The sequence below is a fragment of the Leucoraja erinacea genome, chromosome 33, assembly GCF_028641065.1.
Source record: "Leucoraja erinacea ecotype New England chromosome 33, Leri_hhj_1, whole genome shotgun sequence".
NCBI classification, from domain to species: Eukaryota; Metazoa; Chordata; class Chondrichthyes; order Rajiformes; family Rajidae; genus Leucoraja; species Leucoraja erinaceus.
The window spans coordinates 8,659,643-8,686,820 of record NC_073409.1 but is presented as its reverse complement, the minus strand read 5'-3'; the positions used below and the strand labels follow the sequence as shown (position 1 = coordinate 8,686,820).

The following is a 27,178-nucleotide window of genomic DNA, read 5'->3' as shown; positions in this document are numbered from 1 at the left end:
TTTCACGTTTGACTGTTGTACAGTACTGTTTCATACAGTATTGAAGTTGAAATTCTTCAGGATCAGTCTGTCAAAGATTGAACTGAATTTGAGCGATGTCGGGTTGCTTTTATAGAATAAGGGTTTTCTTTATTAACTCTGTGACTACAGAGAATGGTGAATTATTCACATTCTGTGAGCCTTGTATCTTCATTTCAGTTGGTAAGAATTCTTAAAAACCTAACAATTTAACTCAGATTTATCTGAGAAACAAGAAATAAATCATTTAGGTAACATCTCTCTTTGGTTGAAAATGTTCACCAGCCAAAAAGGCAGGTTGGATTTATATTTCACTGAGCTTAGCCTTATTTGAGTTTCAACTTATTGAATAAATTCAAGATTTCTCCCGTCCTTTGATAATTAAAATCTGGTTCTCTCTTGGTTTTGGGCACACATGGAATCTTTCATGAAAAGAACATGACATGAAGTTGGATTAGTGAAAACGTTTTGAGCATTCTTTCTTCTTTTTGTGACCTTGTTTGTTGAAATTCTATGAAATTCTCTTCATTTGTTCATCACAAAGTAAATTGATAATCAAACTTTAGAGAAGAACCAGCCACCATTAAATAGTGAGTTCATTCTATTGGAGAGGAACATTTGTCCCCACTCCTCCATTACCAGCAACCATGGCACCAATGGTGAGACTTGAATCGTTCATAATATCCAGACTCAAATCAACTGTGTAATAACAGGTGTTTTGAAAATTATGCCCAATTTCCATAGCAACTTTGTGAAAATGTACAAAATCAATAATTTAGTAAAAGATGAGAATTTCGTCTTGAGTAATAATTCAACTACTTAAAAAAAAACTCAGTCACTTTGGCTGTAGTTAGCTGACTTTTCTGCCTCATCCCAATCCTTCGAGCCCTTTCTATTTAATTCACCTTATCTCCCCTTGCCTGATGAAAGTAAGACATTATGTGACACGACTGAGGACTGACAGTGGGTTTCAATTCTTTACCCAAGTAGAGCTTCCTACCTTTATTTTTCTGTTCCAGGGAAATTGTAAGGTGAAAGATCTGAAATTAGATGCGAAATGTGGTGAGGGGTGGGGTCTTCATTTAGGTAGTTTATTCATTCAAAATATGTAAATGGCATTGTGTTGCTCGAAGGGAATTTGGAAATAAGATTGCGACAGTTTCAAAGAAACCTGTTGGATCATTTCTACCTGTCTACAGCTCAACTATAAGTGGGTAGTGATGGAGATTATAAGCTGACGATTCAATAGCCTTGAATGAACTAGAAGCAGCTAGTGACTTTACGTCAAAGCATGATTTATCGTATTTTAATCTAATCAAACCTACCTACTGTCTAAGTATGTGTAAATCCATTTCAATGTCTGCTGTAGACAATGTTTAAGAATTCATGTTTTCCTTATTTGTAATAGTTGCAATCAACATAAATATTTATTTTAAAGAGTTGTTGTCTTTGTGCATTTAAAGTTATTAAAGAATAAAAGCAGAAATTATTTTATTTCAAGTGAAGAATTCCTTGAGATTGATTAGAAGGTGTCAAAAGCAGTTTTTGATTATATTAAGTGTGTAGGAAGGAACCTCAGATGCCGGTTTAAACCAAGGATCGACACAAAAAGCTTGAGTAGCTTCAGTGAAGAAGGGACTCGACCCGAAACATCACCCATTCTTTCTTTCCAGAGATGCTGCCTGTCCCTCTGAGTTACTCCAGCTTTTTGTGTCTATCTTTGATTATATTACCTTTTTTCTACCTAATTCACCAAGTTAAAATATCAGTTTCCTGGTGTGTAATACAGTTTTGAATTTGGTACATGGGTATCAGTAAAAGTTTTCTCATAGTTTGATAAGGCCAAACATTTTTTTCTGTGTCAGCCTGACTTTGGAGGGTGTTCATTAAACATGGTGCAATATAGTTTCAGGAGTGTGGTTGAGAAATAATACCAAGTTAGCTTTTCTAATTTTCTAGTCTCTGCACCACTTAATTTATACAATAGACATGGTATGATTAAATGTTTAAAGCAGAACAATGTAGCTTTAACGTGTACCTTTATATAATCGGCTTTGAATGTTTGTTTGATGGTCCGATTATGCTGTGAAGGTTTAATTGCCTATAACGTTCTTGGATAAAATTTTGATTATAGATTCTAAGCTCCCCTTTCATTTATTTTCCATCCTTCAGAAAATGAGTCGTATACACAGTTGTTGGACTTAGGATATAGTCCTGCCGCAAGATGTTATCTATTAACCTAGTTTTTTTAATGGTCGCATATGGCGACTGTGCTGCAGGCAGCTTTGGTGGAGATAATTGGGTAATTTGTGTGTCAATCGCGCTTGGTGACCATACAATAGATAATGGCTGCAATTAGTTTTAGAGGCATAATGTTCTTGTAAAAACTCGCACAGCATTATTTCTGGGGAATTTGTCCTTTTGCATGGGGAAGTTTTACAGATTGTTTCCTCTGCTCTTTAAAGAGATTGTTAAAATGACAGCTGAGAGCAACATGCCATGGCCTAATTCCAATCTTTGGATGACTATTGGCAGTAAATCACCCTGTTTGAAGAATGTGAATGTTTTTTTTTTAATTAATTAAGATTAAGATTTGTCAACTGTCTCAACTTTGTGCAAATTTAAGACCCTAATGACATTTTCATTTATTTTTTTACTTTGATCACAGACCCCACAGTGGTGCCAACTACTTCTGCTGCCAGGTCACAACCTGTCACGAATGTACCTACCTCAGGCCAGATCTCAAGTACAACTCCCGGTCCTTCTACCACCCAGCCTGCCTCTGTGGCACAGTCTTCAGGAGCTCCTATGGCCATTAATGCTGGTCCTTCAACAGTAGGTACGTCTGCAGGTTTGTTTGAAGGCATTTGGCAAAATTACATATACCAAGGAAGATATCCAGATCTCCCAGGTGTCCCTAACAGGTGCTACTTTCGTATTAAATTTGAATTGCACTACCTTGCAGAGCTTTGTAGTTAATTGTTAGGCCTCTTTAAGGAGGTATTCAGTGAGAACTGCTTTGGTAGCCTTAAGAATTCATTACCTGAAGAATAGAGAGGGAATTATTTTCTGAATAGATAAGGCGAGAAGGATACGGAAAGAAAAAAGAGTGTTGAATGCAACCAATTCGATGGAATCTCCACTAAGATGGGTGAAGTGGAACTAGTAATATCTGACCAGGGATGTAAATCTTTGATCTTCCGCAGATAAAAACATCAGCAAGGAGGGCCAGGATTTGTTCATATTTTGTTGGTTTAGCATGAACCAGATGTCCCCAGGTGTTCAAAAAAGGATTGCTTTTGCTGCTCTTGCGCATTCCAGATTTCTTGGGAAATTACATTGGTGTGGAATATGTAGGCATCTAGACAAATTAGGCATGATTTAGGGAGAACAAACAATCTACCTAGCATATTAGATAGATTAATAGAAATGTTACCAATAAAACACTGAATTCTGCGGTTGGGGAGGCAAGTGAAGCTCATTGTATTGGAGTAGAAAATATGTTTGTTTCTGTCTTGAGAATGCTGAATGCAATCATAAAGTAGAAATAAGAATATTTTCATGCCTTAGTATTAAAAATGTTCTTCTTGATTAATATGACAAATAATTTAAGACTACTAGGCCAGTCATATATATTTTGCCTTTCTGAGGGGTGGTTACAGATTTCGGTAAAATTGAGTCAGTTGAACAATATGCAATGGTAGTGCATCAGTAATCAACAAAAGGAATAAATTGTACTTTTATGAAAATACTCATCCAAAATATCCAAGCATAATTTTCAAGAAATCATAGAGATCTGAAAAAGTTTGGAGGGAGAGATTATTAAGGAAAGGATCTTTAAGGAAACTTTTGAAGATGAATATTTCAAATGGCTCAGGGAGAGTAAGAGTGAAGAGTATTGGTGTTATGTTTTCTACTTGGAGTTCAATTAAAGTAGTTGTGCCCACTAGAGACAACTGTTCCAGGACACGAAGTTCAGAATGTGATATAAGAAAATTGCTTACAGTGTAAAGCAGTTACTTGGGGAATAAGGACTGCGATGGGAACGGTGAAGTGAAAGATGGTCAAGTAATGTGCTGCGATCGGGTGGGTGGAACAAGCCAAATTATGTATCAAAATGATTCGTCTCACATTCTGCAGCTGGTTGGTGAGATTACCAAAAAGACCAAGACTGCAGGAGGTTTAAGAAAAGGCACTGGCAAACATTATATCACCATATCACTTAATACAAGTGTTCTTTTCAGTTAGTGCCAAGTGTATCTTTGATTGTGGCATAAAACATTTCACATGTTTTTAGAAAATTGCAAATGTGCTTTAATTGTCTGCACAGACTAATGTCTCACCTGCATTAAGAGTTTTAAGCTAACTTCCCTTTTTAATTTGTTCTGTTTCCAAATTGTGATTTTTATCTGGTAAGAATAAAAATAACTAGTGGCAACTAATGCAAATATGCCTGCATCTCTATTGTAACTGTGATGTCAGAACTACTTTTGTAATGTAAAGGTGACAAACATTTCCAAGACTAGAGTTTGATCTTTGTTACTTTTCCTCAAAGATGATGTTCGGAGAGTTGGGTTAAATACATTGCCAGAAGCTGGTCCTGGGGCAATGCCAAGGCTCCCGCCCTGCTGCCCTCAGCACTCACCATGTGGCGCATCTTTACAAGGACACAACTCGTTAGGCCACCCTCATCCTAGCTGTCTTCAGCAACATAGCCACCAATTCCAGCACCACCCAGGTGCCCACTCTACAGTGCCACCAGCAATGCCTTCGTTTCCTGAATCAAACTGTCCTTTGGAAAGACCTGCTATAGTGCCCGCTCCTTGTGGAGCTAATGGAAATGCAGGTGGCCTATATCAGGTTTGTATCCTACTACCTCGTTTATAGAAGAAAAATTGGGCAGGAACAGAATAATAGAATATCTGATACAATAGGAATAATGTTACGATGACAAAAAATGTAATTTATCATGAACTCGTTTATTTGATGAAAACAGCTTTCAAATGGCAACATTTTGAATTTAATTAATGTGTAAGGTTGCTCCAATTTTAATTGGTAATAAGAATTTTATTATGCAATCGTAAAAAAATTGCAGCTTCATTGTGGAAAAAAATTGGCTCTGAGCTCTTGCACATTCTTTGCAATTGTATGAAATGCTGTACATTTAATTTATCCGTTGAATCGAAGGAAAGTTAAATGAAATAATTTCACTGTGAAATACCACTATTTCCTACAAAAAAACAATGGGCTTGCAGCCAAGGCAACTGTTTCTTGGAAGAATTAACCACATTAAAATGAGGCATAATGACCTATTAAAAAAAGTACTAAAGATAAGTGAATATGGAACGTCTGAAGGAGAAATCAAGAGGATAGGAAGCTAAATTGATATGTTACAAGGCAAAATGGTTATGAATAATGTAGGTATGGCAAGCAATAATCCAATAAAGGTTCACGCCAATTAAAAGCATGAGAAATATTCCAACTGTAGAGGCTGGACAATTTGCATTACTGTATGGAGTCATCTCTCCAGGCATGTCTTGCAAGACGTTGAGCTCTGCCAAAAAAATTGGTCTTTAGAAATTGTGCCAACTGTTATGTTTTCTGATAATCTCCAACAAGGGGCAACGAGATAAACTGGAGAAACATAATATGGAAATAAATGAGGTTCACCAGGGCATAAAGTGAAAGAAAATTAATATTAAGAGCTGTGTTTATGTCAGGATAGTCTGTCCCGACTTGTACAGTTAAAGTTTTATTTGGAGAGAAGATAGTAAAGAGTGTTAGACACAAAGTGCTGGAGTAACTCAGTGGGCCAGATAGCATCTCTGGAGAAAAGGGATGAGTTGCAGCATCTCTGGAGAAAACGGATGGGTTATAAAGATAGTAAAAAAGTGTTAACGTTTGTCAATTATTACTATTTTTCAATGCCTAAAGCCACAATTGGTGGACTATAAATGAACATAATAGAAATTATGGACAATGTTATTAACGTGATACGATTTTCATAATTGACATTAATTGTATGTTTTATTTTAAACAGACTGTGCCTGTTGATTTAAGTAGTGGTGCTGTTAGAAGCCATGGAAGTGGGAGCTTCCATGGAACTTCTGCATTTGATCCTTGCTGTCCTGGAAATCCTGCACGAACTGCAGTCTACGGAGCACAAGCAACAGTTGGAACAAGCCAGCCTGTGACTGTCGAAGGATATAGTTCTGGGATGGTAGGACAGACGCAAGGTCAACCACAGCCCCCACTTGCTTCTTGTCGACATTATATACATCCTACCTGTAAGTCTTAGTTTTCATTTTTTTTGCAGTACCATGGGGTTGTTTTATTGAATTCACTTCCAGCATAGGCATCTGACCTGAAAAGGCTTATCTATAAATACAGGAATTGCAAAATTAGTTTTATGTATATTATATAACCATGCTATTTTTTAAGTGTGTGTTTTTAGCTGTAATTATGCTAGGATTTTTTTTTAAACATATTTTGTATGATGATCAAGAGCAGAAACCTCTGCATTTCAATTTGTATCTCATTCTGCTATTCCTGTTTTGATCTGGTGGGTAACATGATGTGCCTGAAATAGCTCCATGCTCCAGAATGAATGTTGCTCAGATTCATAGCACTTTATTGTCTTATATACCTTGCCGGTGAAGCTCTGTGAAACAGTATATATGATAATGATAGATACGACAATCTTTCATAACCATTAACATGCAAAACAACAGAATGGTTGTGGTGCAATCTGAAGTAAAGCAAAAAATGAACTCAAGCAATAATGGAATAACTGTATCAAGGGTAAGAGTATACGGCAACAGCTCTGGGAGGGAGTGTGTGAGAGAGGACTTGTTCAGGAGTCTTATAATAGTGGGGCAGAGGTTGTTCTTGAGTCTGGACATAAGAGCTTTCAAGCTCCTGTAACTTGTCCCTGAAGGTAGAAGAGATAAAAGGGAATGGCCATCAAGGCATGTATCCCTGGCGATACTTCCAGTCGCCTTGATGCTCTGCAATGTGAAAATGGACTGAATGGAAGGAAGTGACAAGCCTGTGATGGATTGGACTGAGTTTGCCAGTCTCTTCAGGTTCAGGCAGTCAACAGCAGACCAGTTGCCATACCAGGCTGAGATACATCTCATCAGAATACTTTCTATAGTACATCTGTAGAAGTTCGAGTGAATTCTTGCAGATATTTCAAATCTTCTCAGATGCCTATGAAAGTATTTTCTTCATGAATTTAGTGTGAAAGGACCAGGTTGGGTTGCTGGTGATATGAATGCTGAGGGGCTTGAAATTGTTGAACACCTCTACAGCAGCTTTGTTGATAAGTATAGGGTTGTGTTCACTCTCCCCCACTGCTTCTGTTGGTCAACAACCAACTCTTTCATCTTGCTAATGTTAAGCACCAGGTTGATGTTCTGACACCATGACATAATGTTCCTCATAATGAACATAGAAAGCTAATTTGGCTCTGATGCATTTTAGAAAATTCGTATCTACAATTTATTCTCTGGGTTAATTTCCATGACAAATGAGCAATGAAAGCTGGTTAAAGAATTTTCAGCATCCGGTGGCCTTATTTTTCCACAAGGGAGTTGATGAGAAATAATTAGTACAGTCATCAATCTTGAATAGAATTTTCTTACATGTTCATTCTGCTAAGTTTTGGAAATTCTTCTTTTTCCAAGGTGGCTATTTCAATTAGCTGCCAATTCTGATATTATTTATTGTTTCCTTCCAGATGGCCCACTGCCAAGAGCATTGCACCACCAAGCCCCCATCTGCCCACATGCGCATGGAAATCCTCCCCCTCCGCCACAACCCCTTCCCCAACCAGAGTATGCTATTCCACACCCAGTGCACCCTTTCCATCCACAGCTTCCCTCACATCCTGCAACACATACTGTACCACCAGCACCTGCCCCACCTCCGCACCTTCCTGCAACTGCAGCAACAATGCCACACCATCTCCCTACTGCTCCACCCACTCAGCGACTACACCATCATGAAATGCTTCAGAGAATGGAGGCGCAGCGAAGAAGAATGATGCAGCACCCGACGTAAGTCAAATGTTCCTCATAATTATGCCATGCCACCAATTTTCGTTAGTGCACCATAATAATTGGGCATTTATTTTAAGTTCCAAATGTTTTGCAAATTTCCATATGTCTCTTCAAAAAGTAAATGCCAGATTACTTTTTTAATACTTGTCATCTTTCCAAGCCAAATATATACAGCTCGAGCCACTTAAAGCTTTTCCTTGTTTTGTACATTTATTTTAAATTAAAGCTCAATTAATAATTCAAAATGTAGACATTTAACACCCGGTCTGATTAAATTGAACACTTTTTCTCTGTGTTTACTCACTTACTTACATTAGACACGTCAGGAAAGCTAACATTTTCTAGAATTACAAATGAGTTAGAGGAACTGAACATTTGGCCATTGTATGCATGGCCATTGTAAATATCTGCATATTGTAAGCTGCACTAGATATTTTTAAAAATAAATATCCACAGCGTCTTTTTAGATTAAAGGATGTGTTGATTAAAGTCTACCACTGCTGAAGATTTCAGCATTTTTTGTGGCTGCCTTCTGATTATGCTGGTGCCACAATCTTAATACTCACAACAGTAAACATTTCCTCACCGCCTTAATATGTTGGCAGTTTTGAAGAATGGCCAATGATATCTTCAACAACCTATTAAAATCTCTGTCAATTAATGGATCGCAGAAAATATTCCAAATTCAGTGACAGCAGTAAATTGAGCAATGGAACAACCCAACCCTCCAACCTCTGCTGCAAAGAGAAATCCCAGCTTTAAATTATGGTGGTTATGTAGTCATATGTTAACATATGGTGTTAACTTGTACCCAAAACAATACAATACCAAAATAGGCCCAAAATGCTGGAGTAACTCAGCGGGACAGGCTGGAGAAGAAGGAATGGGTGACGTTTTGGATCGGGACCCTTGACCCACCGAGATTGCATTGACCATCAGATGCCAATTTACTAGAATCAGACATTAATCAAATATATTCTCTTTGAGTTCCTATAATCTCCCCCTAGATTCCACCACACGGGGCAATTTAATCTACTATTGTGCATGGGGTCCTTGATGTGGTCAAGGTAAACTCCAAATAGACAGCATCGGAGGACAGGATTGTATATCTGTGCCAAGCTCTTTGAGACATTGGCTTTACTAACTGCCTCAGTTTATGACCTGGGACACAATGATATTGTCTCCATTTTTTGTTAAACTCAAATATCATTTGGTATTTAGCAATTGGTAGGATTTAAATCTTTTACGTTGCAGACATTCTTGATGTCAAAGTAGCTGACTTCTTGATTTTGTTATGTAAATATGTGAAAGTAGCTTGCTGTCCAAAGTGATTTCTATGCTAATTAATGCTAATTTCACCCAACCCCTTTGAGGTTCAAAGCTGCAAAGAGCTGCACATTTAACAAGAGAATGTTACTTTCAAACCTCATTTAGAAGATCAAATATCCTATGATATTTGTAATACAATATTTGCATATCTTTTTTAGTCATGCAACAAGGAAATGTTATCTTGTCCTTGAAGTTACATACTTTGCATCCTCGCTGACTAACAATTTTGTTGATATAAGCTGTTAACAAGTTTATTGTCATATGCTCAAGTATGGTGAGATGCAGGTACAAGGAAAAATCTTGCATGAGGTTTTGAGAACACAGTGGTTTTCTTTGAATAAGCTGTTGTGTTGTTTCTTCCGCAGTCGAGCACATGAGCGGCCTCCACCACATCCACATCGTATGCATCCTAACTATGGCCATGGACATCATATTCACGTTCCTCAGACAATGTCCTCACACCCACGGCAGCCACAGGAGAGGCCAACATGGTCAGTGGGAAATTCCCCTCTTCAATTTATTCCTGCAACCATTTAATGCCTTAGTTTCCAAGTAGCTGGGGGTAGCAAAGGCTAAGCTTGAGACTGATGCGTTGGTATAATTTATTGAAGATCGGATTTTTTTTAAATATCAGTAAGGTTTGGGTAAATTTAAAAAGGTACAAACAGCAATATTCATATTTTCCCCCTGATATTGAAAGTGATACTTTTCCTAAAATGTTGATCTTGATTTTAACCAACAACTGCCTTGTATTGCAAGCCTTTTCTGTTTGTGTTATAAATTCCTGCTGGTTATAAACTGATGCACTGTGGCATTTAACATATAATCGTGGTCAGGGAAATACAATAAATTGTTTGTCATTTTTAACAGAAAATGATTAGTTCTGCATGACACTTTAAGTCGGCAGTATCGGACAAGGCCGTAGATTTTAGAATTTACACAAAGAATGAGATCAAATTGCGGATTTTCCCAGATACAGCTGTGGGATTCCATGTGGTAAAAACATAATTTGAACCACTCATTCAGGTTATTGTCCCAGTTAGGTGATTCCAGTCATGATAATCAGCTTCCTCAATTAGTTAATAATTTACATTGCTAAATATTGTATAGACATAGACCTCTTTATTTTTGTAGCAATTAATAATTGTAGAATCTTTTAAATTACTGCAGCTTTAATATTGAGTAAAGAATTAATAAATTTGTGTTTAAACTGTTACAGGGATCTAGGTATTGATCCAGGGGTGACTGCAGCACCATATCCACCAGGTCATCTTCATCCTCACTTGGCTCATTACCACCCTCCTCCACCTCCTCGACTACATCATTTCCCAATTGGAGCATTGCCGTTTATGGTGAGCAAATTAATAGATGATAATCCAATTTTAAAATGATTCTAAATGTGATCATAAACCAGGTTTATGACAATTGCCTTTTCAAGTCACTCCAGCGTAAAAAAAATATCAAGAAGATCATTGTAAACTTAAACCCATCTTCATAGAATTCACAGTGAAGATTGTTTTGATGTGCTTTAATTTTTGCTTTGCATTGTAATATCTTGGTAAAGTTTGTTTTAAAAGGGTGTCAAACTTGCTACAATCACTCTGCTTTCTGGGTTGTGGTGTGAGATTAGAGGAAAGCAGGTTGTGCAGTTACTGTTTTCATTGGTGGCTATTAGTAGAAGCTATTTGCCATTTGAGCAGCAGGGGGGGAAACAACATTACCATGTTCAATAGATAAGCCAACACTGTGTACTTTCAATCTAAAGCTCTCCCCATTTTGAACAAAGATTTTTTTATTTTAATCATTTACCATTTTATGTCAGATGATGTCCTGAGGGATTTTCTTTTCTCTGACACTTTCATTTCAGGTTTCTGCATTCCCCAGAATTAATCCAGCAACATATGTTGCAGAAGTTGGGGGTATCAATTAGATGGCTCCAGGCTAATTAAAGTGCTGATATCCAAATAAATGAACAGATGTTATTCAGCTATTACCTCCATCCAAAAACATACACCAGTGGAGAAGCAGTGAATTCTGAGCTGAAAGTCATTGCTCAATATGGGGAATATCTTGCTGAATTAATTCTCCAAGTTAATGAGAGATTTGCTGCAGTAGAGAAGACTTTTTAATATAAAATTGAGTACATCGGATATTGCACAGTATCATTCTAAATATGAGATGATCTGACTCAATGACTCTGATTTATTAGTTATTGTCAGGTTTACAGTGATTCACATATTTAGCCCTTAATAGGGTGGTTCTCAAACAAACACTGTACCAAGCCACAGAGAAAATCTTGTTCATTGATATTCAAAAATGTTGTAAGAAGCTGAATGGTTTTAAGAAAACTAATCAAAAAAATTGGCAGAAAAAGTAAAAACATGGCATAACATCAGAGCTTTTTTTATTTCCAAAAATAAACTTTATTCAGAATATAAAAAAATATACAAAACAAGAACTGTGTAAAAACTCTTCAGATATTCTTGGTCTAAACATTAATTAGTGTCATATTCAGTAGTGTTCGCAACTATCATAAAATTAAGCATCCTTGCCACTCTTGTAGCTCCCGGTGAGCCTACTGGACTATGCCCCCTATGTCCAGCAGCAGAAGGATCTTAGACTGTGATCCACCTCCACAGAGTCTAAGCAGTAACTGAACCCAAGCTTCAGCTAGTCCCTCAGCACATACTCCTGAAGTCTGGAATGAGCCAGTCGGTGACATTCCCTGTCAGACATCTTGCTCTGCTCCATAGCCAACAAGTTTTGGGCAGACCAGACACCATCTTTCACCAAGTTGATGATCTTCCAGCAGCACTCGATGACGATCTCCGAATGTGTCCCTGGGAACAGCCTGTGAATCAAACAGTCCTCCGTTACAGAGCTGTTTGGGATGAATCACGACAAGGACAGGTGGAGCAGCAATGTCCAACTAACTGGCACATTGCATGGCTCAATGTCAGTCCCATCTTTCGCAATACCAGGGGCAAGTCGAACCTCAGCAGGTAATGACCATCATTGCCCATGTGCTTTGGCTCTACGCACAGCCCAATGCAGCCACACACGAAGGTGGCCATCAGGATGAGGACGGCATTGTCTGCTGACTTTGCCCCCATTGCCTGCCGACTTTTACTCTGTGTCCCTATGGACCGCTCCATCTTTGATTCCCCAGATGAACTGTTAAAGTCGCCTGTACTTGCGTGTTAATCGGGAATTCGAAAATCAAGGCGTTATTGGAGGATTATGGGTTTGAGATTACTCAAATGACAAAGGGTGGGTCCAGGGATGAATATGTAGATAAGTATTAAAGATTCATGGCTTTGAAACAACTGGGAATCTTCAGCTTGGGTTCAGATAGAATGAGAACAGTCTGGTTGGGCCCCGTAAACACATATTTACTGACATGCCAGATATTGAGCTCTCTGATGAATACATCAAGATTCTAACTGATCATTTTATTTGTGTGCATTTATATACGATCACTCATCTGAACCTGAAATCCATCCAAATTCCAGAGACAATGACCAATTTCAGGAGGCAGATTGCTAATGGGGCTTTAAGTATTTTAATTAATGAGGCGATGAAAGAGAGAAAATCATAAATGTAAATCACACTTTCCATATCTCCACTTGTGTGGCATTTACCACCCAAAAATTGTAAATTAAATGCTGTATGAAAACTTATTGTTTTTAAAACTAGGTTGATAACCTTTTCAGAATGAGAAGCAGATTTGTGGGAATTAGTTCACCCTTTGAGCTACACCAAGCAGCTGAACACTTTGGCACAAGATTGTTCAAAGGTCAGAACTAAGCAAGGGGTGGTGCTGAAAATATTTTTCAACTCACATCAGAAACTTAGATTAAACACATTTTTCAAAACTTTGAAATATGGTTTCATTTTTGGTTCTGATTTTAAAATTAAAGCTTAATTATATATTTAGGAAACCAGCAACTTTATTCTAATACTATTGATCTGTAAATAAGTCATTTTGAAATCTGGCCAGGTCCATGAAATTAGCTGAATGGTTTCTGCTTCATTTCCTAAGATTTCTACTCCTCATAGTTGGATTAACGTGCTGGCCAATTCTTGATTACTTAAGTGACTTAAGCTGCTTGGGATCTGCAAAAGGAAAAGTATAGCAAGCAAAACAAAAACAGAAAAGTACATCAGGTCAGTTTGTTACTGTGGAGATGAGAAACATTCTAGATGCCAACCTTTTTAATGTTTAGATTCAGTTATTAAACATTTTAGTAATTTTAAATCTTTTCCCAAACTCGGCTCTAAGTTTTCAAGAGGAATTCCATCATTAGAAAGTTAGTAATGCAAGTTCTCAGTCATACTTGGTCAGGTGCTGTTTCGAAATTCCCAGGACTAAACTAGCAAATGTAAATTGCTTAAATTTGTTTGGCAGTCTTCATGTATGAGAGCTTCTCAGGAGGCATTTATAAACAAAGGTTCACTTGGGCAATGGAAATTGTGAGACCATGATTGAGGAAAGCATTTAGGTGGAGTGCTTCTGACTTGTGAAACAAGTGGGGTAGGACTGATCGGTGATAAGAGAAAGTTTTGTAAAACTAAGATAGAGACAAAATGCTGGAGTAACTCAGCGGATCAGGCAACATCTCTGGAGAAAAGAAATAGGTGACGTTTTGGGTTCAGACCCTTCTTCAGACTGAGAGTAAAGCAACAGGGAAAACAAGGTTTATTTGCCATAGGACTGGCCACACACAGTTGGTACATTTAAAGGTATGGGCACTGAGCTGTATTACAGACACTGAGAGGGGATGTTTTGAGTTGCAGTAAACTAGGAAATAAAAGAATATGAAGGAACTTGAAAATGAGAAGTCAAATTTTATGCGCTGGGCGATGGAAAGTCTTGAAACGTGTCAACAATGGATGGAGTGCACTATCTAATCAGCTTGCTTTTAGCCAAAATGACAAAATTATGACACATCAGCAATAACCACTAAGCACGTTATTTAAAATATGTCCACTAAATTAGCCACGGCATGTTGGTAAATGCAGTTTTCTTATGTAAGACATTATGAACAATGTTGGTTTGGAAAAGACACTAGCTGTTTCTGGCCAGCCTTACGTAATTGTGAAGACTTGCTGGTAAACAATAATATAGACATTTTAATCCATCTGAAGTCCATGTCCCCTGGAAGTGCTGCAAAACCAGACAAATTCCTGAGAAAGAGTCCTGGTTATGCTTTTCTCCCAGGACTCCCTGGCACCCTTCAAATTCAAAGCTAGTCAGAAAGACTCGGATTATCCTGACAATCTATCCAATGTTAACATCTGAACTCAAAAGCAGGCTCAGCTAGTGTTTAAAGAATTTCTATCCACTGTGTGAACTTGTGGTCTGAACCAGTTTTCTACTATTTTTGGGCCAGGAACCATTTTCTAACAAGATACATAAGAAACTGCAGAAACACCAGAATCTTGAGCAAAAATCAAAGTGTAGGAGGAACTCATGGGTCAGAGCATTTGTGGGAAGGAATAGGCAGACGATGTTTTGGGTTGGAACCCTTCTCCATGATTCCGACCTGTATTGTCGCCTGTCAATTCCCTCCACAGATACTGCCTCACCCGCTGCATTCTTCCAGCACTTTGTTTGTTTGCTCAACCATCTTCTGACACTTGTATAGCTTTAAATTGTTACCTAGACTAAACTAATCTATTTAATTTAAATAAACTCGTATACATTCAGATACTTTTACCTTGTATAATTCTACCTTGAGAAGTATCAAAATACTGTGTGGGAGAGAAAATTTGGGCTGAGGTATTTTTAGCAATACCTGATCGGGGTCTTGTACGAGGTCAAAATAGTACATGTACTAGTACATAGAGATACAGCATAGAAACAGTTCCTTTGGCCCACTTAATGTACCAATCATTAATCACCCATTTACGCTAATTTGACATTCATTCAATTTTTATTCCCTTCAACTACGCCCAAATTCTACTCGCACCTACACACACGGAGTAATTTAGTGTCTGCATACTATTGAGATATGGGAGGACTACAGAGCATCCAGGGGAAATCCAAGCAACCATAGAGAGAACATGTCACCTTTACTGGCGCACACACTCGCAGGCAAACACACCATAAATCTTTTGCTGTACTAATAGGTGCTGGCTCGAAGGGCCAAATGGTCTACTCCTGCACCTATTGTCTATTGTCTAAAAGCAGCAGCCCTAGCTCCATTTCTTAAGAGGCTGTCCCACTTGGGTGACCTAATTGGCTAGTTTAGAAGAGTTAGAAAAAATGACATGTTGAAGACCTCCTTCGACTATGTTGAAGACCAGTTTCAACTAGCTATGACTAACTTCGGGAAAATTGGACACTGAATAGTGGAGAGTGAAGACGACCTCCTTCGACCTCCCTTCGACTATGATGAAGACTATCTTCGACTACTTTCGACTACCCTCGATTACCTATAACTAACTAGCCGACCTACTACGACTAAACCTACAAGTAAAAAAGTATCGATTTTTTCCATGGCGACCTTTTTTTACTCGCGGGCATTTTTTAACATATTGAAAAAAACGCCGAGAGCTAGCTGAGGCCTCGAGTACGTGGAGACCACTCTCGAGCATGAAGGAGAGTTACGAAGACCTCCTACAACCTCGTGTCGACAATGCTGCGAGTATGAGTCGAGGGCAAACTCTCCAGAACTCGCGGATTGGGTCGCCCAAGTGGGACAGGCCCTTTAGCACCACCAGTGATCAGTCTCAACATTAAATTCCATATGTAATTCTTATCTTGCCTCAATATTTCCAGTCTCTTGGAACTTTGCTGGCACCCATGTCACTAATCATTTGGAGGTCTGAATATCTAAAATAATATGTGCTGAGGTTCCGTCTTCATAAATTTCTTCTTTCAAAAATAACTCCTAACTCCTGTTAGATATCCATAATGCTTCCCTTACCCTCTTAATCAATCACATGTTGTACCCTGGTAATTCTCTTCAGTATCTTTCTCATTACTTATGTCAGTCTTTTGGGCAGAGTGATGCTCCAAAAAGTAAGGATATTTGGCACGTCTCCAACTTGCTCAGCAGATTAAGGAAATTTGGCATCTCCAATGACACTTACCAATTTCTGCAGGTGCATAATAGAAAGCAGCCGAGGGGGATGCAGCATAATTTGTTTTGGAAAATGCTATGGCCAAGGCTACAAGAAATTGCAGAAAGTTGCAAAGCAGCTCAGTTCATCATCTAAACCAGTCCTGTCCCCACCTGCCCCGTTTCGCCCTCCCCACCCCTCCAAATTGGCTGTATCCACTCTTCATATAGCTCAGGAAACCCGTCATGATCAAGAACTATGGGCATTGCCTCTGCTTTCTTCATCCATTAGGCAGAAGATAAAAAACCTTGAAAGCACACACCAACTATTTCCATAGCTGTTACATTATATTCTCAAATGTTTCCTTTATCTTTTTTGCACCAACTGCTGTCTCTGTGTATGGTTTGATTGTACTCGTGTATAGTATGATTTGCCTGGGTAGCATGCAGAACAAAGTTTTTCACTGTATCTCGGTACACATAACAACAAAAAAACAATTAGAATGAATTTGGTATCAACGTTATGACAAGAAAAGGAGCAGCAGCCACTCTCATGGAAGTGTGGTTGCCCACCCCGTGGATATGTATAATTACTCACATCTAAGTTTTTAATTATTTATCTATGTTTTTAAAAAAAAATTATAACCATTTCAATCAATTTTATACATGCCTGACTTTCCAGAACTTTAAAAAATAATTGAAAAGTTCCTTTACAGCATCTGACAGTCAGGAAGGCTCAAGTTGTTAGTGGGTCTCATTTGATGCTTTCTCCTGCTGCAGACCCCACAACATCTTGCCTAATATCTGTTGAATGCTGAAAGTCAACTCACTCAGTTCAGTACAAACCAAAAAATGTGTGGGTCTCATAGAAACATATAAAATTCTGACGGGATTGGACAGGCTAGATGCAGGAAAAATGTTCCCAATGTTGGGGGGAGTCCAGAACCAGGGGTCACAGTTTAACAATAAGGGGTAGGCCATTTAGGACTGAGATGAGGAAAAGCTTTTTTAGCCAGAGAGTTGTGAATCTGTGGAATTCTCTGCCACAGAAGGCAGTGGAGGCCAATTCACCAGATGTATTCAAGAGAGAGTTAGATATAGCTCCTAGGGCTAACGGAATCCAGGGATATGGGGAAAAAGTAGGAACAGGGTACTGATTCTGGATGATCAGCCATGATCATATTGAATGGCGGTGCTGGCTCAAGGGGCCGAATGGCCTACAGCACCTACTTTCTATGTTTCTAAGCAGTGAATCCAGGTGAACGGCTAGGTCCATGTGGATCCAAATCCAGATGTTTACTGCCTAACATCAATCTACGAACAAGGATATACAATAGTTCACATCCAAAAAGTTCAATTTTTTATGATACATAAAATCGTTCATTATGAATTACAGGCATATGTGTAACCTCAAAATTGCTCAAGATTTTCCTGTAAACACGATGCTTTTTAAACAAAATCTTGATACTTCAAATATAACCTTAAATTGAAATATTGTGATATTTCATCTCAACAAATACTTTTTTTGTTTTGTATAGGCTGTACCTCCAGACATGGCAGGCTATCCTCATATTCGCTACATTTCCTCAAGGATTCCAGGATTCAGAGCCACCTATGAGGTTGGTATAACCATGACAAGAAATACAATATGTTAAAGTTGACCTGGTTTTATATTTAAATGTGAACATTTAACAAAATAAATATTCTTTCTTTCATAGGACTTACTACATTTAGAAGAACGACTGGGTAATGTTAATCGAGGTGCCTCACAGGGTACAATTGAGAGATGCACGTACCCACATAAATATAAAAAGGTAAAACATTTCTCATTAATTTTCAATTTATATTATAAAAATTACCTTTATATACAACAGAAATTATAAGCAAACAAGTTGAAATTATTATTGTACATGTTTTGTGATTTATTTGATTAAACCATCTGACAAATTTGAATTTGTGGTAACAAGGCGATAACTGACTTACAGAGGAAATTGCAGTATAAACAGGAGGAGGAGGATGGAATAGAGGATGATACAGAAGAGAAATGTACAATCTGTCTATCTATTCTAGAAGAAGGAGAAGATGTTAGGTAAGATGGCTATGTCAAACAAATTATCTCTGTATAAATCTGTGCAAGCATTTCTAATAGTCTGTGGTAGACTGTTAATTGATGAATTAAAAACAATTCCATGCCAAAAAAAACATAACTATCTGACAAGCATATACAAAAGAAGATAATTTGTGGAGAACTTTTTCCTGGTGATAAACTGTGTTGTGTGAATTGGACCTTTCATTGCATTGCATTGCACCTTATTGACCAATAATACAATTCCTTTGCACACAATTGTCTTTGATCTTGCTGTAAATCAATATTTAAACTAAAATGAAAAAGTCCATTATCAAGAACCTTATGAACTAGTTTATACTGTCTGCTCGGCAATGATGTCCTTGCCTTGCTTCAAGGAAACTTGGTTGTGATGACTGTAGGTTGGGGGGAGGGTCAAGATTTGATTTTGTCTGCTTTTGTTATCATAAGTATATGTATCTGATAAATGTGTCTGCTTTTGTTTCTCATTCTTAGGAAAACTATTAAATGCTAATTTGAACAATGTATATTTCAGATGTATTACTCTTGTTTACTCCAACGAAAACAGATTCTTAATAACCATGATCCTTAAACACTATCAAATATAATTGTAGAAAATGATGGCAAGCCTTAATTTAAAAAAATGATCAGGAGAGTTCTTCAATCTATAAAAATGGGAAATATAAACAAGTAGTTAAAACTTTGATCAGCAAGTTATACCTGGTTCAAATGTTAAATTGATATTTTCACAAGACCGTTTTTATTTAGAGTATTTAAAAGGGCAAGTAAAAATCTGTGAATTTAATATGGAAGGATATGTCTGATGATGATACAATACATCTAAACACCTTCTGACCAGTGGTTTTGTTTGCCCTATTTCTTGCAGACGGCTACCCTGCATGCATCTTTTTCATCAAGTGTGTGTGGACCAGTGGCTGACTACCAACAAGAAATGCCCCATCTGCAGAGTGGACATTGAAGCTCAGCTGTCTGCAGACAGTTGACATCTCATTAACTCTTCTCAGTACTGCAGTCAACCAAAGATGGCATGAATAACCTGCGCAGATTCAAAAGCATTGAACCTAGAGTGCGGCTAAGCCACATAGTACAATTTATGCTAGGCCTACAATGATATTTCAGTATAGAGTTTAAATTTTAATGTATTTATGAAGCTTTTTTATGTGGCTTTTTATGTTTTTCCAAGTCATTTTATTTTGCATGGTTCCTTGGATTGCATTTCTTTGCACATAACGGGCTTTGTGTCCTAGGACTTGCAGACAAGATTAGCTGCTCTGGGTAGAAACAAAGTCATTTTCATGATGCCTTGCTTTACTGGAATAGAATATGTCATCAGTCACTAACCCTGGACTTTAATTTAAACATTTATACTAGATTGTGTATATAGATTGTGATCTGTTCATTAAGGAGGAATATCAAGACATTCCGTGATTAGGAAAACGACTGCTGTATTGTAGAAACTCATCACACAGCATACAATCAGTTGAAGGGATCTTATCCCAACCAATTGCCATTGCAAGAAATATGTATCCAACCATATAAACTCTTTAGGTTTGTAATAAAAATCCATTCTTGTTTGGCACAGTGATAAATGTAATTTTTAAGAATGTCAATATTCTATGAGACTAACAGGCTGACAAGTTTAACTTCAATGTTTTCATTCACTCTGATTTATTTTGGTTTCCCTTTTCTTTACAATTTTAGCTGTTTGGCTGCCATTAAACAGCTTTAACAAACACTAATGTTAAGTAAATCAGCTGTATTGCGTATACTTGCACATCTGATGATTTGTAATGGTGAGCTAGTCAGATTGTAGAACAAGGTTCCAGATGAATTCATCAATGAGCACATCTAGGTAATGAATTTGAAGACAGATTACAGAATAATGGCTGTTAAAGATTCAGGTGAAATGTTGGAATGCAGTACTAATGGCAGGTATCCATGCATTCACAGATTTGTAAAGGTCCCTGGATGCATTTTTCAGGATGACTTAGTTTTAAAGTTAATAAAGATAGTTAACTCCATGTGTGTTTGTATTTCTTTTCCATCTAAGTGTACGCCCAATTCAGCAACTGTTTCTTGCTTTCCATTTGGGTCAACTATCACTTTTTGATCTGCACCATTGTTTCTGCATGGAAGGAAACGAATGCTGGAGATTCCACTGTGTACAATGATCATCAAAAACTAGTTCAACATCAGTTCATTGTGTCTGTGATCTGCCATTTTATAATCCCAAATTGTTGCCGTATTATCTGATAAGGAAACTGATCTGGAAAAAAACCACTGCCGATGTTGAAATTCAACTGCATGAATATTAAAATGCAAACCATTAAGTTATTGTGCTCGCTATTTTAATAATTTTTTGCTTCTCAAATTAAGTAAACCATCCCAATAGGATGATGAACAATGGGTTCAATCATGGGTTAAGCCATTGCATTTCCACAACATAATATTAAGCCCATTATGTTTCAAATATAACAGCCAGTGAAAACTAAAATAAAAAAAACGACACTAAATAATTGAGCAAACGTACGCTGTTTTGAAGATGAAACCATCAGACAAGTGCAATAAGGCAATAATTGAACATTTAATTATTCTTATTATTGATAACATGAAAATTGATCAATCATTGGAAGTGTTGGTTTGAACTAAACCAAGTATGGGGGTTTAGCTCTTACATTCAGTGGCACAAATCAGTCTGCTGATGAGAGTCATTTTGCAGTATCTTAGCGTTCTTCCCCATCCACTGACAAAAGCAGTTGCATGTTTTTGCCACAGGATACTTGTCAGCAACATCACCCAATGAAGAGGCTTACTCCAAGCTTCTGCTGTTGAAGGCTTCATGCTCACAGGGGGGCAATAGCTTCAACTATGAGTGCATTTTAGGCCATGTGGCAATCTTTGATCACTCACTTACAGGACTTTGAACCTTCCATTTTCCATATTACTGTGTCTCTCCGAAAATGGATTCACACATTCCCGTCTGAAGAAGGGTTTCAGCCCGAAATTTTGCTTATGGATTCACACAGCTTTTTTGTGTACCAGGTTAAATATAATTCAGTTCCCGATAACAACACATTATACTCTGACTTTTTTTCCTTGGTTTACTTGAGGTAAGAGATAAAAGAAAACCTTTTATGAAGCTCCCTTGAAAGCTTACAATTGTACCAGGCCATACGGAAGATCTAATATTCCATTACTACTGAACAAAAGAATAACAATTAAGATTGTCATTTTCTTTCAAAAGTTGTTCGCCATCTGTTGTCTAACAAGGGTAATGACACTGCAGAGAAGCAGGAAGTGTATTTGAATATAGTCGCTAGTTGGTTTATAGTACCAAGGGAGGCAACTATGCTGCTACATTTAGAGCGGGGGAAAAAAGTGCTGGAGGAACTCAATTGGCCAGGCAGCATCTGAGGAGGGAAATAGACGGTTGTGTTGGATCGGGACCCAAGATCTAACGTCTTTGGACTTGAGAATGGGAGAATATTGTCAGCGATTCATATTTTAATGTAGTTGTTTTTCAGGTATTTGATGTTGTAAGGGGATTGAGATCCGCCCTCAAGCTCTTCCAGGATAAAAGCTAATTGACTTTAACATTGATGGGCTGGCTAACCACAACGTAAAACTGGTCTGTGGGAGAGCAATGGGGAAAAAACAGCTGGGAAATTCCTCTCTCTAGTGGTCATTTCCATTTAATTTTGGTTTGAAATTTAGCATTAAAAGTAATCCGTTTCTCAAAGAAAAAAATTAGCACTGAGATTAGCAAAATATCCATTCCTGAGAAAATTTGCACTGTAACAATTTTTGCAAATGATTGAAATACACAGTACTTATTAGGTTGTATTTAATCCCATGGTTTAATTTCCCTTCAAGACTCAAAATAAATACATTGTGTCTCAGACCAGATTGATTTCCCCATTACAAATGTGACTTCCAAAACATTGAGGCTGTATCAAATGTGTATGCTAAGCCCCGTAGCACTTTTTATCCCCTGAAGAATGAATAACTAAGTTTTGTTTTTCTGTTCACTAGATTATAGGTTTTTAAATTATTGCCGGTTTTATATGGATGTAGCTGTTACCTACCAGTAATACTAGACGTGCCAACCAATATATTGCCATTTTCAATTTAAAAATGTTGTACAATATTTAGTGTGAATATCATCAATTTTATTCCAAACTCGTAAAATATTTTATGAAAGAAAATCTTTATATGTACTTGATTCAATAAGAAAATATGTTCTGGGGTGGGCGGTTAAATGATACATTTCTCATTCTATTTTGTTGTAAACTTCCCCATTTTTTAAATTTGTTGCTTGCTACATTTCGTGCCGTATAATTTATCCATTTATACTTATTACAATTGGCTTCTAAAAGGCGAATGATCACAATTTTATTCCAAGTGCAAGTTGGAAAATAAATGCCTTGATAGTTTGAGTGTTATTTGGATAGGCAGTTGGAAACTCAATTACTGCCATTTAATAGGGTGCCACATTTTTTAATTATGGAAACTATTGCCACACATGCTATTCATAGAACTTTAGATTTGCTGTTACAAACTTCTCCATTTGGGTCAATATGATGATTCCAGCTATGTGACATTGACTTTTGCTTAATTTATTTACAAAACTCTTGGGTCGTGAAACTGCCTTTATCATATCCTTTCTGAGTTTTAAAAGGAAACATTTGAGAGCAAACATTTTGAATTTAATTAATTTACTTTGTGCAGAAGAATTAGTTATTGCTTGCTAATCTTTATCAATTTATTTTTTTAAATCATATCACCATCTTAAAAAATGGATTAAAGATTTTTTTTAATTAGTTTTTACTGTATTTGCAAGTAGAGGATGTCTCAAAAGAGTTTCCACCTAATAACGTTTTGAGAAATATTGGCTGTCATGACAGTAAGTGCAGAAAGGTTCCTCCACCAAATGATATGATCAGAAACTTATTGATGAAATGCTATATGATCTTTTATAAAAGAGCAATTTGATTTTCATTCATTAGTAACTTACAAAAATAACATTATCCATTTAGTTAGAATCATGAAGCGAGGAGGATATTATTGTGCTGGCGGGGTATTCCTCTGGCCAATAACTAGTAAGAAGGAAATGTTTAATTTAGAGATACAGCATGGAAACAGACCCTTCTGTCCACTGAGTCCACACCGAGCATCAATCACCCATTCACACTACCATGTCATTCCCACTCACACCAGGGGCAATTTTACAGAGCCCATTAATCTACAAACCTGCACATATTTCATATGTGGGAGGAAACCATCATGGTCACTGGCAGAATGTGCAAAATCCATAGCCCCGAATCGGGGGGCTGCTGCACCCGCTGAGTTTCTCCAGCTTTTTTGTGTACATTCTTACTGGTATGTTTTTCTGGCCCAGTGAGGCATTGCATTGTCTGGTTTAGAAGATGAGGTGACCTCGATTTATAACATGTCACTGTGCGAACATTTGGAATGTGGGCACACACGAGGATTAGACTAGCAACGGCAAAGAGCTGGAGCAATCTGAAGTAGAACTACTCAAGTGGAGGAGGGTTAACTTCAAATGTTGAAGAGAATCTGACCAGTTTGAAGTGGCACTGAAGATTTTGGCTAATATTAGGGGAGGTCTTTAAAGAGATATTTGAAGTACCTGCTAAGCACACTCCTACAAGGGAAAAAAAGGTGTGGATGAAAAACCATTGTTCTCTGGGCAACTGTATGATGCATTTCAGGTAAACAATTCAAGTGACAAGACAATAGAATCAGTAATGCATAGATAGCTAACGACCAAGGGCTGTACATGGGACTAAAATACATGTTTAAGAAGGAACTGCAGATGCTGGAAAATTGAAGGTAGACAAAAATGCTGGAGAAACTCAGCGGGTACAGCAGCATCTATGGAGCGAAGGAAATAGGCAACGTTTCGGGGGCCGAAACCCTTCAGACTGATATGCGGGTGGGGGCACGGCAGCGGGCGGGAAGAAGAATTATCAACTGCGATGGAGATAGTGAGGTCAAGAAATGGTAGGGAAGTGTCGGAAATGGTCCAGGTGTATTTGAGTGCCGGATGGAAGTTAGTGGTGAAATGGATGAAGTCAGTGAGTTGTGTGGGTGCAGGAGGTAGCACCAATGCAGTTGTTGATGTCACGGAGGTAGATGTCGGGGATGGGGCCCTGGTACGTCTTGAACAAGGATTGTTCGACGTACGTTACAAAGAGGCAGGCATAGCCATGGCCCATACGCGTGCCCATAGCTACGCCTTGTATTTGGAGGAAATGGGAGGAGTCAGGCAAAATGTTATTAAGGGTAAGGACCAGCTCGGCTAGGTGGAGGAGAGTATCTGTTGACGGGGATTGGTGGGTTCTCCGGTCGAGGAAGAAACGGAGGGCTTTGAGACCCGCCTGGTGGGGAATGGAGGTGTAGAGTGACTGGACGTTCATAGTGAAGATGAGATGGGGGCCTAGAGAACGGAATTCCTGGAGACGACGGAGAGCGTGTGTGGTGTCACAGTTTAGTAGACACGTGTTCAATGTTATTTACAGCTCAGACTGAGAGACGTGACCCTCTTGCTCCTCTATCTTGCAGAGACTAACTGAGGCACTCAACACTTCCGGGTTTTATAGTCCGTCCAGAAGGGGCATGGCCTTCAGGAGAGAGAATCTCAACATTTTTTAAACACTAATAACTCTTTTATTTTTCATCAATAGGAAAAATCCTCTTGTCCTGCGCAGCAGAGAGGGACTGAGTAAGATGGCCAAAAAATCACAGCCGTAAGTGGCAGCAGTTTTTCTAAAATCAATATACAGAACAACAGGAAGTGGTCAAGATCAGACTTTTAGTAATATAGATATGATGGGTCAGATGGAGATTTTTTTTTAAAGATGTAGAGAGGCAAGTTTTTTTATTGCAGTGGATGGCAGGTGTCTGGAACATGCTGCCAGGGTGGTGGGAGTAGAAGCAGATATTGACGCTTAAGAAGCTTTTGGATAGATCCATGAATATGCAAGAAATGGAGGAATATGGAGCATGTCCGGACAGAAGGGATGAGTTAAATTTGCCATCATGTTCGGCACAGATATTGTTGGCTGAAAAGCCTGTTCCTGTGCTGTACTGTTCTTTGTTACATCTTGGGTTTTGCGACAGAGACATGAAATGCAAAAGCAAAAGTTGAAACTTTATAAAACACCGCTGATCACAGTTGGAATGTGGCAGCCATTTTTTTTAGATTGTAGGGAAATTTAAGATTTAAGGGAGTGCAAAATATATTTAATAGGATATTTCTAAGAGTGGGGTATTTTAGCCAGAGGGATGTATTGGAGGAGCTGCGGTTGTTTCCTCGTTGACAACAAGATTGAGAGGAGATTTGAATAAAAGCTGTGCAAAATCATTATATATTTGGACAGTAAGTAAGAAAAGCAGATGGGTTTTCGAGGTATCCTTGCCAACCTCCATCCCTTAGCCAATAGTATTTAAACATCATCCGGCATTCATCTCACTTCCATTTCTTGGAACATGGTGTTCACAGATGGGACGCCAAATTTCTGTCTCTAAGATACTAATGTGAAGGACATTAGCGTGCAATGAAAAATGCCTTCACATTGCCAATTAATAGTATTCCACAGGACATCAATGAATGCCACATTTAGTTTAGAGATAACATGTGGAAACAGGCCCTTCGGCCCACCGAGTCACACTGAAGATCAATCACCCGTACACTAGTTCTATGTAACCCTCCTTTTGCATCCTACACATTAGCGGCAATTTACAGAAGCCAATTAACCTACAAACCTGCATGTCTTGGGAATTACATTGTATTGTCATGAAAAACAACTTCAATATGTACTAAACAGTGATACAATAAACCACTGCAAGAACTTTGAAATTCTGTGATGATATCAAAGGTACTATGTAAATGTAGTTTCTATTCACTGGATCAAGAACAAATAGTTTAGTTTATTGTCACGTGTACCAAGGTACAGTTAAAAGCTTTTGTTGTGTGCTAACCAGTCAGTGGAAAGACAACGGATGATTGCAATTGAGCCATTCACAAAATACATGATAAAGGGAATAAAATGAATAACATATTTATTTATGCCTATTCTAAGCAAACATTGGACATTAGGAACTTTTTTTCATGACCATTGCAAGACAGCAGATTGTGCTTGAACCAGCAATGAAGAAGGATCTCTTGACCCGTAATATCACTTATTCCTTTTCTCCAGAGATCCTTTCTGACCCCCTGAGTTCCGCCAGCTTTTGTGTCTATCTAAGGTCTGAAACCAGCTGGTTAGCAGCACAAAGCAAACTCCAGGGCAAATGCCTGTTGAAACTGAGGTTGGTTAGACCTGAGCCAGGAACAGCACTGTGAGGTACAAAGGTTTCTCACTAATAAGTTAAGTTACATTGTTTTAAATATGTCAAGTCTTTTGTTCATTTCATTGACTTTAATAAGTTTAAATGTCTGGGTCATAGAGAACTTGTCAGTTTTTGGCAGGTCTGACTGCTGACTTGCAAGTGACTCCAGTTGGATGCCAGTGCTTTTACCTGGTTGGTTAGACCTGAGCCAGGAACAGCACTGTGAGGTACTTCAGTGA

General features: G+C 38.1%; 1 protein-coding gene across 2 annotated transcripts in view; it reads left to right on the top strand.

Annotated features, from left to right (window-relative positions):
* rnf111 (ring finger protein 111) overlaps positions 1-20,605 on the top strand; it is a 64,565-nt gene extending 43,960 nt beyond the window's left edge. Inside the window, exons 5-14 of one of the 2 annotated variants that reach the window (XM_055661210.1) lie at positions 2,687-2,857; positions 4,574-4,878; positions 6,059-6,305; positions 7,760-8,078; positions 9,776-9,901; positions 10,630-10,762; positions 18,016-18,096; positions 18,196-18,291; positions 18,463-18,566; positions 19,450-20,605. In XM_055661210.1, coding sequence (XP_055517185.1) covers positions 2,687-2,857; positions 4,574-4,878; positions 6,059-6,305; positions 7,760-8,078; positions 9,776-9,901; positions 10,630-10,762; positions 18,016-18,096; positions 18,196-18,291; positions 18,463-18,566; positions 19,450-19,567 — 1,700 coding nt within the window. In that variant the 3' untranslated portion in view covers positions 19,568-20,605. Of the gene's footprint in view, positions 1-2,686; positions 2,858-4,573; positions 4,879-6,058; positions 6,306-7,759; positions 8,079-9,775; positions 9,902-10,629; positions 10,763-18,015; positions 18,097-18,195; positions 18,292-18,444; positions 18,567-19,449 lie in introns of both variants that reach the window. The other variant, XM_055661209.1, reaches the window with a different exon arrangement.
* The last annotated feature ends 6,573 nt before the right edge of the window (positions 20,606-27,178 follow it).